The sequence below is a fragment of the Pezoporus wallicus genome, unplaced genomic scaffold (genome assembly GCF_028554395.1).
Source record: "Pezoporus wallicus isolate ANWC-B61680 ecotype Strahan unplaced genomic scaffold, APGP_CSIRO_Pwel_v1 contig_6401, whole genome shotgun sequence".
In the NCBI taxonomy this organism is placed as follows: Eukaryota; Metazoa; Chordata; class Aves; order Psittaciformes; family Psittacidae; genus Pezoporus; species Pezoporus wallicus.
Window position 1 is genome coordinate 18,553 of NW_026638608.1, and position 16,886 is coordinate 35,438.

The 16,886-nt window shown below is 39.9% G+C and overlaps 1 protein-coding gene across 1 annotated transcript; it reads right to left on the reverse strand.

The window, feature by feature from the left end:
- Window positions 1-1,122: 1,122 nt before the first annotated feature.
- PPM1F (protein phosphatase, Mg2+/Mn2+ dependent 1F) lies at window positions 1,123-16,345 on the reverse strand. The gene is made up of 6 exons (XM_057411287.1): window positions 15,918-16,345; window positions 12,621-12,820; window positions 11,840-12,028; window positions 10,568-10,711; window positions 10,044-10,137; window positions 1,123-9,751 (listed from the first exon to the last, which is right to left on the reverse strand). Exons 1-6 carry the CDS (start codon window positions 16,087-16,089, stop codon window positions 9,378-9,380), a joined length of 1,173 nt encoding a protein of 390 aa, XP_057267270.1. The 5' UTR covers window positions 16,090-16,345; the 3' UTR covers window positions 1,123-9,377.
- Between the last annotated feature and the right edge of the window lie 541 nt (window positions 16,346-16,886).

Genomic DNA, 16,886 nt, shown 5'->3' on the forward strand with positions numbered 1-16,886 from the left:
TACATAATCATGAAAGAACAGCAGCACTTAGCTGTTGCTTATGCTCCCTGGTGAGCTAAGTTAATCACAGGCTAGGAAACTGCTGCTAAGCCTCGTCAAATAAATCCCAACCTACACTCTTCTGAGAATTTGCTACTTCTCTATAGATTATTACAAGTGAATTTTCACCTCTGGAATTCTTAAAGTTAAACACCTCCCAAACAAATCAACCAACAAAACGTTTAGAACTGTGAAATGGAAGATATTTTCAAGAGATTTGAGGTCTGATTTGAACTAGGTTCAAGTATTCCCACGGCATCTCAAGCAGAACCTACCTGATGATTACGGTTTTCCTTATTTCTGCATTTCAAGAAATATCTTCTCTGCCTCCCTCTGATGCATTATCCTTGGCTCTTACTAGATTTTTATTTTTCTTCACTAGGATAAATACAACAGCATTTAGACAAACTGCCTAAAAGACAGCATCTCTCAGATCCCTCGAGACTGTTAAAGCTTGCTTTTTGTTGTGTGCCTCAACTCTGTCCTGCTCTCCTGACATATTCTTTCCTGAGCATATGAACACCAGCACTTCAGAAACAATCACACAGATTGGTTTAGCTCCCAAGCCATATTTTGAAAGTTACCATCCATCTGAAAACTTCCTCTATGTAGCAAATTAACCCTAATGTACTCCAAGAATTCACCATCCATCCTTCCACTTCAGCAGTTAAAGACCACTTCTCTCACAAGTATGCAATTAAACAACTGGTCACAAATCTCTGCTGCAACAGGGACCTTCAGATCCTTATCCCATATTACTGTACACGAAACTTAACCTGCATTATTGCTGCTGTTAGCTGGTAAAAACAGTGAAAGAAAACTTAGATCAAATCAATGACTTAAGAGGTACACAGGCCATTTCTGCAATGGTTTTAGTGACATTATCATTTCAAGTAAGCATGCTCTCTGATTCCAAGGACTGCTTCCTTCTACTGCTTCCACTGGTCTCTTTTCCCAGGAAGGCGCTATGGAAGAAAGTAAGATTTGGTGATAGGGTAACCATTCAAAATGTGCAATATTGCAGATCCAGCTATTTGAAGTATTAGAATTAAAAATACATTTAAGAAAAGAAACAAACAATGCTTCGAGTCACTATACTTTATTAATACTTCAGAAACACCAGGTCCTACAGTGGCGAGTTTTTCTCCCCACCTGTTCCAATCACTGCTTTGAAACAACTTCTTGCAATATGCAAATAGATACATGAGGCACTGTGTGAATATAAAAGTGACAATACAAAAAACCCCAACAATTAAACCTCATGCAATACATACATATATATAAAAAATATGGTAATGTAGCATAATACACACAAGCACTGTTAGAACAATCCATGTAAATGAATGTACAATATGCATAGCATTTAATGATCGCTGACAACAGGTTTCTGACCTGTGCACAAAACCAGACAGCTTAAGTAAGAGTTTTAAGATACTAGGTAACTGGTTAAGCCACAGTTTATAAAACCTGCTGTACTGCAGCTTTTCTGCTCAGGGTCACAAGTGCAGATTAGCATACAAAATAAATAAGGACTACAATTCTACAACACTTGGCTAACAGCTTCTATTTCAAAGTCACTGGCCCTCTTACTTTCATTCAAGGTTCATTAGCCAACATAGTGGCAAGAAATGTGCCTAAAGCAACAGTTCTGTTCTTGTACTATTTTAATACTGATAAGAACACAATTTTTTAAGTCAGCAGAAGTAGTTACAGAAGTCTAACTTACCACTAAATAAGCACAAGATTGAAGTTGTCGTACAGAGCAGACACTGAAGAATTACACTGACTGAGAGGTTGATTAGCCACAAGGTATGCTGCAGTTACCATCCTGCCTGTTCCGCCAACTAGGGCAAGAAAGAGAGAACTGGAGAGGTGAAGAAAGTCAGAAGGCTTTTTTTCCCTACTCTAATCAGTGCAAATGTTTGAAAACACAATCTGCAGAACAAGGAAATACAAAGAAGAATATTCCTGAAGTCCTGTGTTCAGGATGAGAGCTACTATTACCTGAAATAAGCTTAAGTATTCCCATGGAATAACATGCAAATAACAGCATTTTCTTCTTACACATCCAATAGTGGTCAATGCCAAAGACGTAACAGTTGTTGTAGTCTCTTATTGTCCTAGCTGACATGGTACTTCCTACACTCAGTGTTGCAGCCTCCAAAGATCAGACCACATTCACTATGAACACAGATAAAATGAAAATTATGAAGTGGCAACTAAACTGACTTAACAGCCAACGGAGTTTACAGTCTAAGAAGCAGCATTTTGGGGAGGGGGACTGGCAGTGTAAAAGGATATAAAGGATAGAAGAAAACTGGGAAGAGAATAAGGAGGAGATAGAGCAGGACTGACTTTTAGAAGAGGAAGTTAAAAGTAATCAAAGTAGTTAAAAGTACTTCAAGCTAAAACTATACTGGCCTTTTTTTTGTTTGTTTTTTCCAGTATAAGGTTTTAACCCCCCAAACAAACACCTTATTATTAAACACACTGAAAGGAAAAAAATAAAATAAAAGAAAGCAGCATTAATCATCCAGTATTAAGCAGAATGCCATTTAACCAAGTTAGAAAGGGCAACACAAAAAGAGGAAGTCATAGTATTTAATTGCCTTGAGAAGGTGCCCATATTCTCTCTAGTACTCTAGCCATTATCTCCTTATCCTTAAGACATCCAAAAAGGAACCATCACCCTCTAGGTAAAAGGATAAATACCTTGTGCAGTAAGGGATGGTCACACCTTCCTGCTCCGTTTGCCAAAGAGACAAACCTTCCATAAGCCTCAGGTATTGCCTCACAAATGATAATAAACTTCAAGAATTGATCTGGTGGATCAGGAAAGACTGATAAACTTCTTGTGCATGGAAATCCAGAACCATTTCATCATTAGTAATTTCAGTACTCACTCTATTAATATCTCCTGGAAACGAATAATCAGGCTTAATAGTTGAGAGAAAATTCAATAATCACAATCTAACTAGTCACAAAGCCCAGATACATTCAGCTCCTTAGGAAGTTAAATATATCTTCTCTCTTCAGACTAAAAAGCACATACCAACAACAAGATACGGAACCCTGACTGAGAGGAGTTTGTTAACAAAATAAAGCAGACATTACAAAGCAGCCAAATTCATTTGCTTTAAACAGTGGTTTTCAGCTGACAGTGTGCTGCCAACTCTTCTAGGTTGCTTTTTTTTTTCTGTATTCCATTGTTTGCATTCCAAGATGCTTGAAAACATTTCTTTTCCTATCGATTTTGTCCTCTTCTGGTTGACAAAAGCAGCATCTTGCTAAATTTTCTCTGCTGCCAACACAGCTGTCTTTTGTTTATTTCTGTGTGCACCAGCAGCAGCATGCAGGGCTCAGAAAATCCATTCAACTGGCAACACTGAACAGCTTGTAGGGAAGGCTTGCAAGTGTCCAGGCTCTGACGGCTCACACCAAACTAAAGGTTTAAGTGATTCTCTGTCAGATTTTGGTTTCCTGTTCTGTTCAGAGATAAGGTTATCACAATAAGGTAGTATTTTAAGAAATCTCTATGACAGATACATGTTCAGGTCCAGTCACCCCCTCATGTCTCCATTTTACTGCTTTTCAGCTGATACAACTGCTATCAACAGAAATAACTTTAGATACAGTGAAATCCAACAAATACATTAAAACTAACCAAAACATATGCAGAAAGTGGCTGGCTTAGCTCTTAAGAGCTGTCAATGCTGCAAAACAAATACTTACCAGGGCTAGCTGGTTTAGTGGCTTGAATTAGGAAAGCAAGGAGGACTAACCTCTTGGGTTTGGTGCTGCCAGTTTTAAAGGTTATGCCTACCTTGGCAGGAAACCTATTGCTTTCTAGGACAACTGCTCAAATGCAATCAGACCTGCTATAAACACATGTTTAGCGAGAATACATAACTTAGCATAGATTGGGAAATTCTGCACTCATTTGAAAGCTCATTTTTCTCCCTCTCCAACCCTTCCTAAATGACATTTTGTCTACCAGGACTTGTTTGCTCCTCAAAAAGGGGCGAAGGACCATTACTTCTTACTAGGATTTTGTGCAGTGGCACAGGCCCCATTGTAAAAGGGACAGTAATAGAACTAAGCAGGGAAATTTAAATCAGGCTTAACCAGAGCTAAATTGTATATGAATCATCTGCAATCTGCTCTGTTGTGGCTAACATCCCCCCACCTTCTCCCTAAAGCATTTGCTTGATACCTAAGTACTGTAAGAATGGAAATAGACCATGTCTGGTGCTGTGCATTAAGTACCTGCATCCATAAGAACACTAGTAATTTAACCAACAGGGTCTCACACAAAGAGTAGAGCTGCAATCTTAATTTAGACTTTAAGCAGTCCAACTGCCTGCCTATGTTCTTTACAGACGAGGGTATTTGCTGGTTACCTTTTGTCAGGGCCCTTCAGAAACACTCATGTTTCTCAGCCACTTGTTTTGGAAGCACCTTTTTGTTACTTTTTAAAGGACTGCTTGGGAGGGAAGTTTTAAACTCAAACAACTGCTTTAAGCTATCAGCTGAAAATGAGTGTTCCAGTGCAGACAGCCAACTTATCTCCAGAATTCAGAAAGCAAGAGAAGCACTTTTCCCAACATCCAACAAAAAAATGGAAATTTTAGTGCCTTTTCATGACAGGAAGCTAATAGCACTGGAAATGCTTTTAAAATGAGCAGCATCTCATCTGACTTTGAATTCAGATAAGTGTCTATTAAATGCTATTAAAGTCATCACTGTGATTAACACTATTCAACTGCCAACTCTGCTGTAACCACTCTGTGCCCAATTACTCATCTTATGAGAGCTCACCAGCCTATCGATTCATTAACACACTTCATGGCACTTACTCATGGCAGCAGTTGTGCAGTGACCAGCAACTACATCTACTGGATGCTCCCTCTTAGCTGCTCCTCATGCAGAAGGATGTTTAGAAAAATCCATTTAGTACTATTAGCTTCCAAGACAGTGTTGAGGGGTCACAGTAAGTCACCTTGGATGCTTTTACTGTGATTCCTTTCTGGGCTGTTTGAAGACAGAGTTACCATATCTGAGTTTTGCCTTTTTAATGGGTGTGTTTCTAATTCTTTCAGGCACTGGTATTTCACTCTAAAGAACTGACATTTGTAGCTCTATTTTCCAGCCCACTTCCTTTTTAAAATAGGCATTAATAATAGTTAAATGCATTCCTGTCTCTCACTCCTCCATCACTCAGAGGGTGGATTTTACTTAATCTCCCTCTGTTCTAAAGACTTTCCTGTATTTCCATCCTATTCTCAAAAAGAAAACAAAACCCTAAACCAACCCCTCAACAAATGCAATTTGTAAAATCATAATCCTGTCTATGTCAGCCCCAGAATACTGTCTTAGGTATGTTTCTTTGTTGGAGAGGGTGAGGTAGGGAAGGGAAAGAAAGGGAGAAAGGTAGAAGTATGAATTACCCACAAGCAAAGGAGATACTGGATACCCACTAAGCAGAATGACTAAAGCTAGTTTTTAATTAAGCACAATACAACAATTTAAGCATGCTGTGTTTTAAATATGCCGGATGCTTTAAGAAGCTGGGGGCTAAAATGCAGCAGCACCATTCATTTGGAGTCTAATAAAATATGAAAATACTCTCATTTTTCATTGCACATTTGTATGGAATCCTTCAGCTATTTACTACAGCTTCAGAGAGTTTGGCTAGACTCAAGAATTGGTTTTGTTGCAGGCTATTCAGAAAGACAACAAGGAAACAGGCAAATCATTCCATTTGGCATTAGTTGATTTGACATTGGTGGACAAGTGTTAGTACTTGCAGATGACACCGGGAAGTCCCAGATAGGTGGGAGCACTCTGTCACCAAAATCATGTCTTATTTTTAACCAAGAGAGGGAAGGAAAACAGAACAGCCAACGCCAGATATCCAAGAAGTTTTAAGAGGAAAGGTAAGAAAAGATGATGTAGCAGATTAGGACTGTAAATTCAAAACATAGCACCATTTCATATTTTGGAATATTTAGTTCAACTTCATACCTTCTGCTAGAGCTCCTTCCCTCTCTCCTCACCACCCATACTAGTGGCAGTTCTTGTAACAGCATTATGCATTACAGCTGGTGGCTTCTAAAAGTGATCTCAAAGTCACAAGTGAAACAAAACCTGGAGGTTGCCTTCCCATCCCAAGGGTTAGACCATCCTGATAACCATTTGCAACAGAATTGAAAAGTGCACTTTCAAACCCATACTTGCATCCTGTGTCACGCTTTCATTACTGGTTCAGCATAAAATTGTAATCTTGCGGCTTCAGTTCAAAAAAAAAAGAGTTTCCATAGGTTTTGATCAGGCTGCCAAGGATAGACAAGACATCGCCAAGACCGATTTCCCCCCCAAACAGTATTTGGAATTCTGTTGTAGATGACACATTAGAACTTATTTATTCCACTGACAGGATACAAACGGCCATTTGTGATCCAGTTACAACTCCTACAGATGTGAGCAGACTTCTTAAAGCTAACAAGAAGTCTCTGAAAAGAAAGGAAATATTTTTAATCCCTACTGAAATCTGAATTCCCAAAGACTGCTTCTATCCCTTACATCTCAAAGAAATGAGGCAACAGGTCATTCAGAATGAAAACCTCTATATAGGGGAACAGCTTCTCAGAACATAGGATTTCTTCCTGAGAGCACAGCTTGAGAATTAAATTTTCTGATGACCACAGACAGCTTTTTAAAGGCCCATTTCACTCAGCTCCCATAAAAAAAACCAACAAACCAATATCAAATTTGAAACAAAAGAAAGATATTCTCACATAACTCTAAGAATTCACTGAAGGTCTTAAGACTTTGTTTCTTCAGTAATGCAAATCTGCCCCAAAAAGGCCAAAATACAAAGATCATTATGAAGAACTTGGCTTGCTCAGGTCCCTCCATGTTTCAGGAAATTTGGCAAATATCAGAAACCAAGCTATACTACAAACTCACCAACTTTGCACACCTCCCTTCATGAATACAACAGCTTGCCCTCACTCAGCAGTGAAATCAAACAATTCTGTGTGATCCTTACCATATTAATAATGAGAACTATTTCCAAGACACCAAGAGGCACTAGTGGTCATCAGAACTTAGCATGACACTGAGTATCTGGGTTAGAAATCAAAGAGCTAGGAGATGGTAAATCCGAAGAGATTACTAAGCAAGTCTAAAGGCTTCCTTAACTGAAGCAGGTTCACTACAAAAATTGATAGCCCCCTAACACCAGGTTGCCATCACCAAAAGCATTCTCCACATATTTTAGGACAGCAAAATGGAGGACAGAAAAACACCTGCAACCCTCTCAGGGCTCCCTGTTGCTGCATAGCAGAACAAGGAAGTCACTATCTGAGTTGCTATGCAATGAGATGGTATCTTATGAGGAGTTTCTACATTAAACTATATGATCGTTCATAGTAATCCAGCAAAGCACTCAAGTCATTTGGGTAGCTGCATTGCCCTACACTAGCTAATGATTCAGAGACACTGTTCTTCCTTTCAGCCATCTCAACTTTTCTACCTAAATTTCCTTCCTAAGCAACAATAATGTTCAACACATTTTAATCAACAGCACTGACATATTGCAATGCCATGTGCTTCTAAATTAGGCACACAATCTTGGGGCCAGATGTAAAGCACTTTTTGTTTAGATACAGGAATTACTAACACATTTACTGTTGAGCCTTCAGATCTTGTCGAGTCCTGCTAGCCAGGCTAGTAAGGCAAGACAAAACACAACCAGAGGCTCCTTCACGTAATGGAAATAACAGTTGCACAACAACATACACATTCATTAGGATTCTTTCATCCTCCCCTTAGCTTTGTATCTCCTTAGAGAGTTACTTAGACCCAAAAAATTCACAGAGTATGGCCAAATTAACCATCTATTAATCAGAAACTGTTACTAAACTGTTTCTAGTTTGTGTTATTACATTTTCTTGTGAAGGTCAAAAGCATATTTGTTTTTAAATGAAAGTCATGATGACTCAGACTTGCTGCTTTATGGTTAACTACAGCTTTTTGCATGGGGTAGGGGGTAAGTCACAGTAAGTATTCTGAAGCTTTTATGGCAAGCCACAAGATTTGGCAACAATGAAAGTTGTTTTTTAAAATCCAGTTCCCACTAAAATAATTCACACAAAAAAAGAAACATTTAAGTGCATTAAACATTAGTATTGAAATAAAAAAGTCACATTTTAAAAACACTATAAACTGGCTCACCAGAATATGATAGAAAGCCAGCAATCCTTGGGTGAAATATTTAAGGCACTTGAGGGTAGTCAGTTTTTAAACCCAGATAATAAAGACACAGCCACTTTAAAATTCTAATTTAAATAAAAACCACAATAAAGTAACACTGCAAAAAATTCCTCCAACTGTAAAGTTCAGTAAATAAACACGCATTTAGAATAAAAATAAAATTCTCATTTGTTATAGTACACAAAAAAATGGCAGAAACAGCATATTTAACTGCTAGAGCACACATACTGTAAAGATCTCTCTCAAATACAACAATAAGGGTCCTTTCTTTTCAGGTTGCCAAACAGCCACTAGAGCATGTTTTTTTAGGGGAAAATAATCCAGTGCAGTTAAATATTGGATTCCAGTTTATAAACCAGAGCATCCCAGGAAGCAGCTGATTTGCATCATTTTGCCTGGGATATTTCTAGTTAGCTCTCTTGCTCTTTTTCTGGAGCATTCAGTCAGTTTTATTTTCTCCTCTCCATACAAACAAAATTAAATGTCTCTGTTTGAATGAAGAGGCCACATCATTCTCATTTCATCTTTGGTACAAAACAAAAGCAACTTACACAGTATAATGGTGTCACCCAGTCTCACACACCAAGCCTGTTCCTGCAGACCACACACAATAACAAGCTTTTCTATCTGTCCTCCCAATCTCCAAACTAACATCACAATTAAATACAACATACAGCATTCTTTTTAAGCACTAATTTTCAATTTTCACTCAGAATTCACAAACGGGTGTTCTCACCCATTAGCTTATACATATTATGGTTTCTTCCCACTTCCAGGGCAGAGGGACATGACCAGCAGCCCTGGGACACATGTTAGAAGTCTGCTCCCAGAGACAAAATAGGTGTACAAATCTCCACATCTGCTCAGTGTTTTTTGAAGGGAGAAGAAAGGAAGGAAAAGACAAATGGGAATTCAGTAAAAGGAGTCTTGCCTTTTTGTTAAATGTTTGTCCATTTGTCATTTCTCTCCTGACATGTTTTACCTATTTTATTAGAGGCTTCTTCAGTGGAAAGCAGTTCCTTATGTGAATTTATTTGAATGTTCGGATTAAGCACATTTTGTCACTGTGTGGCTGCCGCCTCACAGCTGAGGAAGTTAAAGGGTGAGCTCTGAGCGTCATCACCAGCCCCAAGGCTCTTAGGGTCTTTGAGACAGTCTGCCAAGATGTCCTGAGGATCCCTCAAGAAGACCACCAGAACAGTGATGTTATCACTGGATCCATTTTCCTTTGCAGCAGCCACCAGTCTTTCTGCTGCTTTGAGACCCACTCCTTTGGTTTGCATTAAATGATCTAAGACCAAGTCTACAACCTCATATGGCTTGACAGCATCAAAGAATCCATCGCAGGCTAGGAGCAAGTAATCTTCAGAACCAGTCAGCTCAAACGAATCTCCATCTGCATCACCTGAGATGTAGGGTTTCTGACATATGTCACCTATGACAAACAATCAAAACAAAGGCTTTCTTACTTCAAATGTTAACAGTTCCTTCTTCAGGCACCAACTGCTTTTACCATCCTCACTGTAAACCCAATAAGATTATATGGCTGCAAGCTATGTAAGTTACACAGCTGTAAGACAACCTTATGGCAAAGACAGTAAGAGTGATTTACTACTTGGTCAATGCTGAGCAAAATGTCATTTACAGTAAACATAACATACAGTCTCAGGTGGTGAGTTTTAATCAAATTTAAGCTGAAGTCTACTAATTCTGGTGGTTTATCTTACCAATTGCTCTGGAGACAGCCAAGGTACCATTAACCCGCCAGCAGTCCATATAGGTCACACAACCACCCAGAGTCTCAATACGTTCTCTCTCATCCTGAAAAACAGTAGAATATAATTTTTATACTGAAAGCCTACTCATGGCTTACTGACCTTGCTGTTATCCAATCAAGGAGGAAAAAAGACAAATCCCAAAACCAAAAGCTGCTTCAGCTTCTGTATTTATACTATGAATATAGCAAGCACATGTATCAGAATCTAGGGTGGAAAAAAGCAATTAAGATTACCAGAAACAACCCACCTACTTCCCAGCTATACCATGGCTTGTCCACAAAAAAAGCAGAGTTCTTAAGTTTTTGTATCATGATGTTCTTTCCCATATAGATGAGTACCCTTTCCTGCCACTTATTCCCATATGCAATTATGTAAAGCACCAAACACTTCACTTTAGAAGGCCTGATTCCAAAAGGTTTCATCAGAGATTCTAACAACATGTGCATGAGAGGAAAACACCAAGTCAGACTTACTTCTCTTTCCGGTTTGTGAGGTTCCATTAACGTCACAGCTTTTCCTTGCTGTACAAGCATTACCTGCGAGTCCCCTAGCCATGCTATGTGTAGCTTGTTCCCTACAATCAGTGCAGATACACCTGTTGTACCACTCCGCAGCTTCTACGGAAGAACACAGATATATTAGGTGAATATTCAACAAGTTCTACAAGGTTACATGGCAATATTGCAAACCTAGGTTTAATCACACTTAAATGCAGCAGACTAGACCTGCCAATCATAATTTAGGTACCTGAATAAAAGGTACAGGCATTAGACAGACTTGAATTAAACTATTTACATATTCCAACATGCAGCTGGCTAATACTGCCTGTTACATTCTTCCTTCTCTGTTATTAATTCCAAAACTGGTGTAGGAGACTAAGACCTCTATTGTTCAAACCACAGAGAGAATATAAAAATGAAAAAAAAAGGTTCTGAATTTCAGTAGTATAAACATTTCTCTCACACACAGAGGTCTTCCCAATCCCTTTCACATTCTCTATCACTAGCAACTACAGACACCTTGCTCCACAGACATTCCGTTAACCTTGAGTATTTAAATGATGATGTAAACAAATGAGGGCACTATCCTAGATTCCCTAGATTAGTGAAAAATTAGACCTCATGAAGATGCTGGTCCCTCTTTTGTACCTCATTGACAGAAATTAAGGTATTAACAATGAATACTTCCATATTCAGTTACTGCTATAACAAAAGAGTTCTCATTAAACTGTATAATAAAACATCCTCCCATTATGTAGATATGAAGAAAGAATGATCATCATACAACTTGATTCAAAGCTGATCAATATCCTTAACGAACTGAAGAGCCCGATTTAAATCATAGAATATTTTTCATCTTACGACCTCCTGTGACATTAATGGCAGGACAAGAAAGAGGGAGACAGTCACTGAATTACCAGGAAAAGGACAACAGGACATCCAGAAGCTGCCTAATTTAGGCAAAGAGGGAGCAGAGTGTTCTCTCAACTAATTAGTATGTCAGAATCATTTAAACCACTTAACACTTCTTTTCAATCACTCATCTTGAACTCGCAAAAACTGTCATTTTGTTTTTCCTCAAAAAAAAGAAATGTTTTGATCAAAGAAAATCTTTGATGTAGCATAATTTCATAAAAAGGTCAGTGATTCAAAGAAACTGTACTGGCAGATTTTTCTGGATAATACCATGTTGTCCAACAGTTCTCAATGTTGTTTAAACACAATGGAATTAATCTACCCACTCACCTCTCTCTTGGCTTTGAAAAGAAACATTTCATCTGTCTTCTGGAAAGAGCATTTCAAGGCCTCAGCTGGATTCTTAACAATCTCTTCATGTAGTCCAACATTTACATGTAAATGGGTTGCCGAATAATTGGCAGCATCCACTCCACCATGGCCATCAAATACCGCAAAGAAAGCACGATCAGTGTCATCCTTTGGTGGGGAGAGAAAGGAAGAAATATTCACGTTCAAAACCAAACTAGCTCATAGACTGGTACCAGTCAGCAAAGATGCTTTATCCTAGGCCTTCTTTCATACAACTTTGCATGGGTAAGGGCAATTTAAGTCAGTTTACCCATATGCAAAATGGATCAAATGGGTACTTTGCAGGGGACTTTTCCTTGTTTGCTGTCAGTCATTTAATATCCTTGAAAGTAATCTGGAACTGAATCAGCAGACAGCTGGTTACGTAGTTCCACTGCAGCTTCATTAATTGGCACTTGCACAATGGCTGTTCTCCCCCTTCTTTTCTTAATATATGTTACCTCAGTCACAAGAACATTGTAAATCCAGCAACCTAACAGTAGGTGAACTTCTCTTATGACATAAAACCCAAGGTCACAAGACCCTTCTTCACCAGGCCAGTAGTAAGCCGGCAGCAACCCGAGTCAGTAAGTCCTAGCTCAAGACATGATAAAATAACCTGTGGTAACAAATTCTTACCCTTCACAGATTACCCATCACCATGTGTACAGGAACACTGAAAATCTAACAAACTGGCCTCCCCACTTGTGTCCACACTTACTGATAAACCAAAGAGCTGGTTGAACTCTGGGAGCAGAACGTGGCGGTCCTCCATTTTCCGCCGGGTGTTACGGATGGCATGGATAGAAACAAGCAGGAACCGCTTCAGTGGTCTCAGTGGTGGCAACTGCTTCTGCCACTCAAAGCAAACATCCCAGAGCTTGTTAAAGAAGCAACGCTGCAATGACTCTCCATCCAGCACTGACAGCACAAAGACAGACAGTAAGTTGTATGCCCACTTGCCTACATTACCCCATCTTTTGGCTTGTCTATCCTTCAAATGTTAACAGCTCTTTGCTTAGAGCTATATACACACAGTCAGCACTCTGCCTTTACAGGCTCTGCAAGAATTAAAATAGGCTTCTGAGAATAATGGGGATAAAAAGTTGGAACTGAAAACAGTATAACAGCAAAGATAAGAAAAGCTACTTGCTCATTCTCTTTCAAAATAGAGGGTTATCAAGTAGGTGATTACATCACAAAAATCATAACAAAGATACCATATTATATTACATTATATTACGTCAGGCTGGCATATTAGATGTAAATATTATTATGGAAATAAAATTAACAAGATTTAGTGGTAAAAATACATCCTAAAAAAAAAAAAAAAAACAAACAAAAAACCCAAACCAAATAAAAAATAAAACCCAAAACCAACAACAACAAAAAAAGCCCAAAACAACCAAACAGAAAAAACAAGTGGGCAGAAAAGCCTTCAAGATAAAAGACGGCTGCTGTCTTGGACACAAAGGTTGAAAAACATTAGCCTGGCTTTGAGTTAGGTTATGTCCTACTGAACCACTTCCACTGAAATGACAAGGAAGCCTGAGAATGTTTTGCCGAGATCAATAGCTCAACTCATAGCTGAGCTGAGCAGATGAGAATTTTAAGCTGTTGTCTTTATGTTTTTAAAAACACATGGGTGTAGGAGCCAAAAGACAGCAGAACACTTCCACCACTTTCCTGCTCTGTCATTACAGAGCACAACTGTAAACATCCATTGAGCAGAGTGTGAAAAGCTCCAGCCAGACACTCAAATCCTTTCCTGGATAGGTCCCAAAGATCAATTAATCCAAACTTATTGTTCATCAGACTGAATGCTTCAGTTTGGCATTGTGTCTAGCTTTGCAATGCAGTCTCTCAGAATATGTAATAATTTAAAGTTTTGCTATTTGAATAAGTGCTGAATCAACTAACTTCAGAAAGCAGCAAAAAGACCATCTATAGAGCAAAAATAATTTGCTGCTCAGTAATGTGTTTCCTCAAGAACTGCAGTACATGAACTATCTTTTCTGTTCTATTCTGACTTCTGCTAACACTGCTTGCATTAAAGCTTCCTCAGAATTCCTTTTTATAACTCCTGGTTCTCAAACGAGACTTCTTCTCAGCAACATTGGAAGGCCAATGAAATATTTGTGCTGAAAGCCTATATATTTATCAAATGTGGTTATAATCTGATGTTCTTTATTTTAGTATAAAGCCTGAGCAATAACAAATAAAGATATACTACTGGAACACAACATCACAATTCAGTAAGATACAATTCTTTCTAATGCAAAAGAGACAATAAGAAAGATGCTTTTATACCACTTTTGGCATGTCTTACCACATGCCTTATGGCCACTGTGGCAATACAGAGCTTCTAGTCATGGAAGTCATGCAGAAAGCCATGCTCTAGTACTGCTGCCTGCACTTCTTTACTATCTTACAACTGCAGCGATCTAGTCACACAAAACTCTCACAAGCCAGCTGCTTATCTCGGGCAGAGTCCTGCTCCCGGTTAAGTTAGTTGCAGTGAAGCCCGTGCGATTGCTCTCGGACAGGAGAACGTCCCTATATCCCTACGGAACATACTTGCGGGCTGGCTCTGTGAGGAGGTGCCAGGAGGCTCCAGCCACAGCAGAGCCCGGGCAGGCCTCCGGGCGGTCGCAGCTCCGCCGATGGGCGGCAGAGGGCGCGATCCGCCCCCCGCCCGGTACCGCCCGCCGCTGCCCACATGCCCGTGGAGCCGCGGACCGGTTCCTCCCTGCGCCCGAGGAGGAGGGCCAAAGCACGTTGTTGTTTAGAGCCCAGCCACGCTGATGCGAAGCCAGCTGTTCCCATGCAAAGTGCTGGAAACCTGCTATATCTCTCCAGGCACATGAAGGCTGCAAACATGGAGGCAAGGGATGAAGTAGTCAGGGTGCAACCAGGCTTTATTAAATGTACCCCCTCCTGCTGTTTCAGACTTGTATGTGAATACTGGAATAGGCTTCTGGAAAGCGCCGCATCCTTGCCATTACCAGAGGTCTACTTGGAAACACACCCTCTGGGACACATTGAACTGCCTTCAAGTCATCCCAGGGAAATGGAAGGGCGAGCATTTCTTGTTACAGGATAAACTAGTTTGCCCAAGCCATCTCTCTTCCATTTTTATCTTCAACTCTGCCTGCATCCGGCTCCATTTAAATTCTTGGCACCGGGATTGAAGGTTTGGTGAAGTCTAATGTTAAACATTTCAGCATGTAAATGTAATAGGACCATCTGTTACATGAGGCACAAACCCAGTACTCAGTCACCAAGGTCTGTTCTCTCTACAGTTCAGTCAGGAGAGAATGCAAGCATCAGGAAGAAGCCATGCACCAGGTTCTTCATCCCTCAGCATCCCATCTTTATAGGGGAGGGTGGGAAGAGAAGAAATAATCACTAAAGACAGTGACTATTAAGAAACTTGCCAAGAGAAAGATCCACGGTTTCAAGACGTTCAGGTTGTGGAGGGGACACAGATCCCAAAATCTGGTTCCCAAGAAGAAACAAAAGCAAGCTGGACTATATGGATGAATTTAAGGTGCCAGTATGGCTGCACAAGAGGAACATGTAGGAGTAGTTATCTAAGGTCAGTTTACCAAAGAGAAAAGGGCACTTCAAAAATATAAAAGGTTATCAACTTAAGATAGGAACTGAATCAGTTCCATTCAAGTGAAATTACCAATGAGGAAAATAAAAGTTCTGAACTAGTTCAGTTCAGGAAGCCCAGTGGACACAGTCATCAATTCTTTTTGGGAAGAGAAACACTCTTCTCTTTCCAGAAAGCCAACCCCCACAATCTGTCCGGAGCTCCAGACCCCATGTTTGCATCCTGCCCACAAAACTAGCACAGCTACTTTCATCCCACAGATACCCAGCAGGAGCAAATAAGGTTCTGTTCGCTGCTGCTTGCCAGCTAACCAAATATTCTGGGAAACATTTCAAAACATGGAAGTCTTCCAACAGACAGCCTCTGGGAAAACCACAGAAGGAAAGAAAGCATACTTACAGGTGAACCTTTCCTCATCTCCTTCTCCCTCTGTTTCCACATTTTGCTGCTTGAATTCAGCCAAGTCTGTTTGGAGAACTTCATTAACTGCAGCATGGATCAACGATGCTGCAAGAAGTGGTGAAACACCTCTGCTGGTAAGAAAAAGAAGGGAAAGAAAACCATACTGCATTAGTTGAAGTTGAGCTACAACCTCACTGGTTACAGGTGATGACCTCAGAATTACATGCAATCAGTAAATCCAACTTAATTCGTAAACTAGTAGAGGAAACCATATGTTTAATATTTATTCATACAACTCTTTAGTAAGATCTTCAGTTAGACAACTGCCTTCGCAAGCATTCAAAGAGGAATAAGCGTATGAATCATGTTTTCAAACTGTTGCCTCACACTCCAGTCGCAGATGGTACCTCCTTCACTTCAGCTCTTGCATGGGAACTTCTACCCTCTGAACACAAACATCTTGTTTCTACTCACTATACAACGTTTCTTTCTTGCAGTCAACTGTAAACCACAGACAGTACCAGGATCTCTGCGTTATGGTACACACCAATCTCCAAAGAGGTTAATTAAGACTCCAGTTCCCTCCACAAGAAAAGTAACGCTCAGTACTAACCTACAGCCCTTTAACACTCAGTTTCTCCTGACTGGAAGTTCCCCAAAGAAATCACCCAGGATGAAGGTGCAAAAAGCTGGCTCTGCGGAGGAGAATAAGAAAAGACTCCAAGACTTGTGATTCAGCTGAAGCGTCTAGAAGACAGTAATGCTACACAATCTATGCAGCCTCTCCTTTTTATTCAACACTTCATGCAAGCTTCGTGCTTTTGGTGGGTTAACCCTGGCTGGACACCAGGCGCCCACCAAAGACTCTCTGCCACTCTCCTCCTCAACTGGACAGGGGAGAGAAAATGTAACAAAAAGCTCATGTTGAGATAAGACAGAAAGAAATGGTTCACCAGTTACTATCAC

Excerpts from the sequence above, each read along its gene's own strand:
- PPM1F (XM_057411287.1), bottom strand. The coding sequence starts at position 16,089 with ATGCAGTATGGTTTTCTTTCCCTTCTTTTTCTTACCAGCAGAGGTGTT. Across the intron at positions 12,821-15,917 it reads AGATGAGGAAAGGTTCACCT|TGCTGGATGGAGAGTCATTG; the intron begins GTAAGTATGCTT and ends TTGTGCTGTCAG. Across the intron at positions 10,712-11,839 it reads TTTTCAAAGCCAAGAGAGAG|AAGCTGCGGAGTGGTACAAC; the intron begins GTGAGTGGGTAG and ends GTTCTTCCGTAG.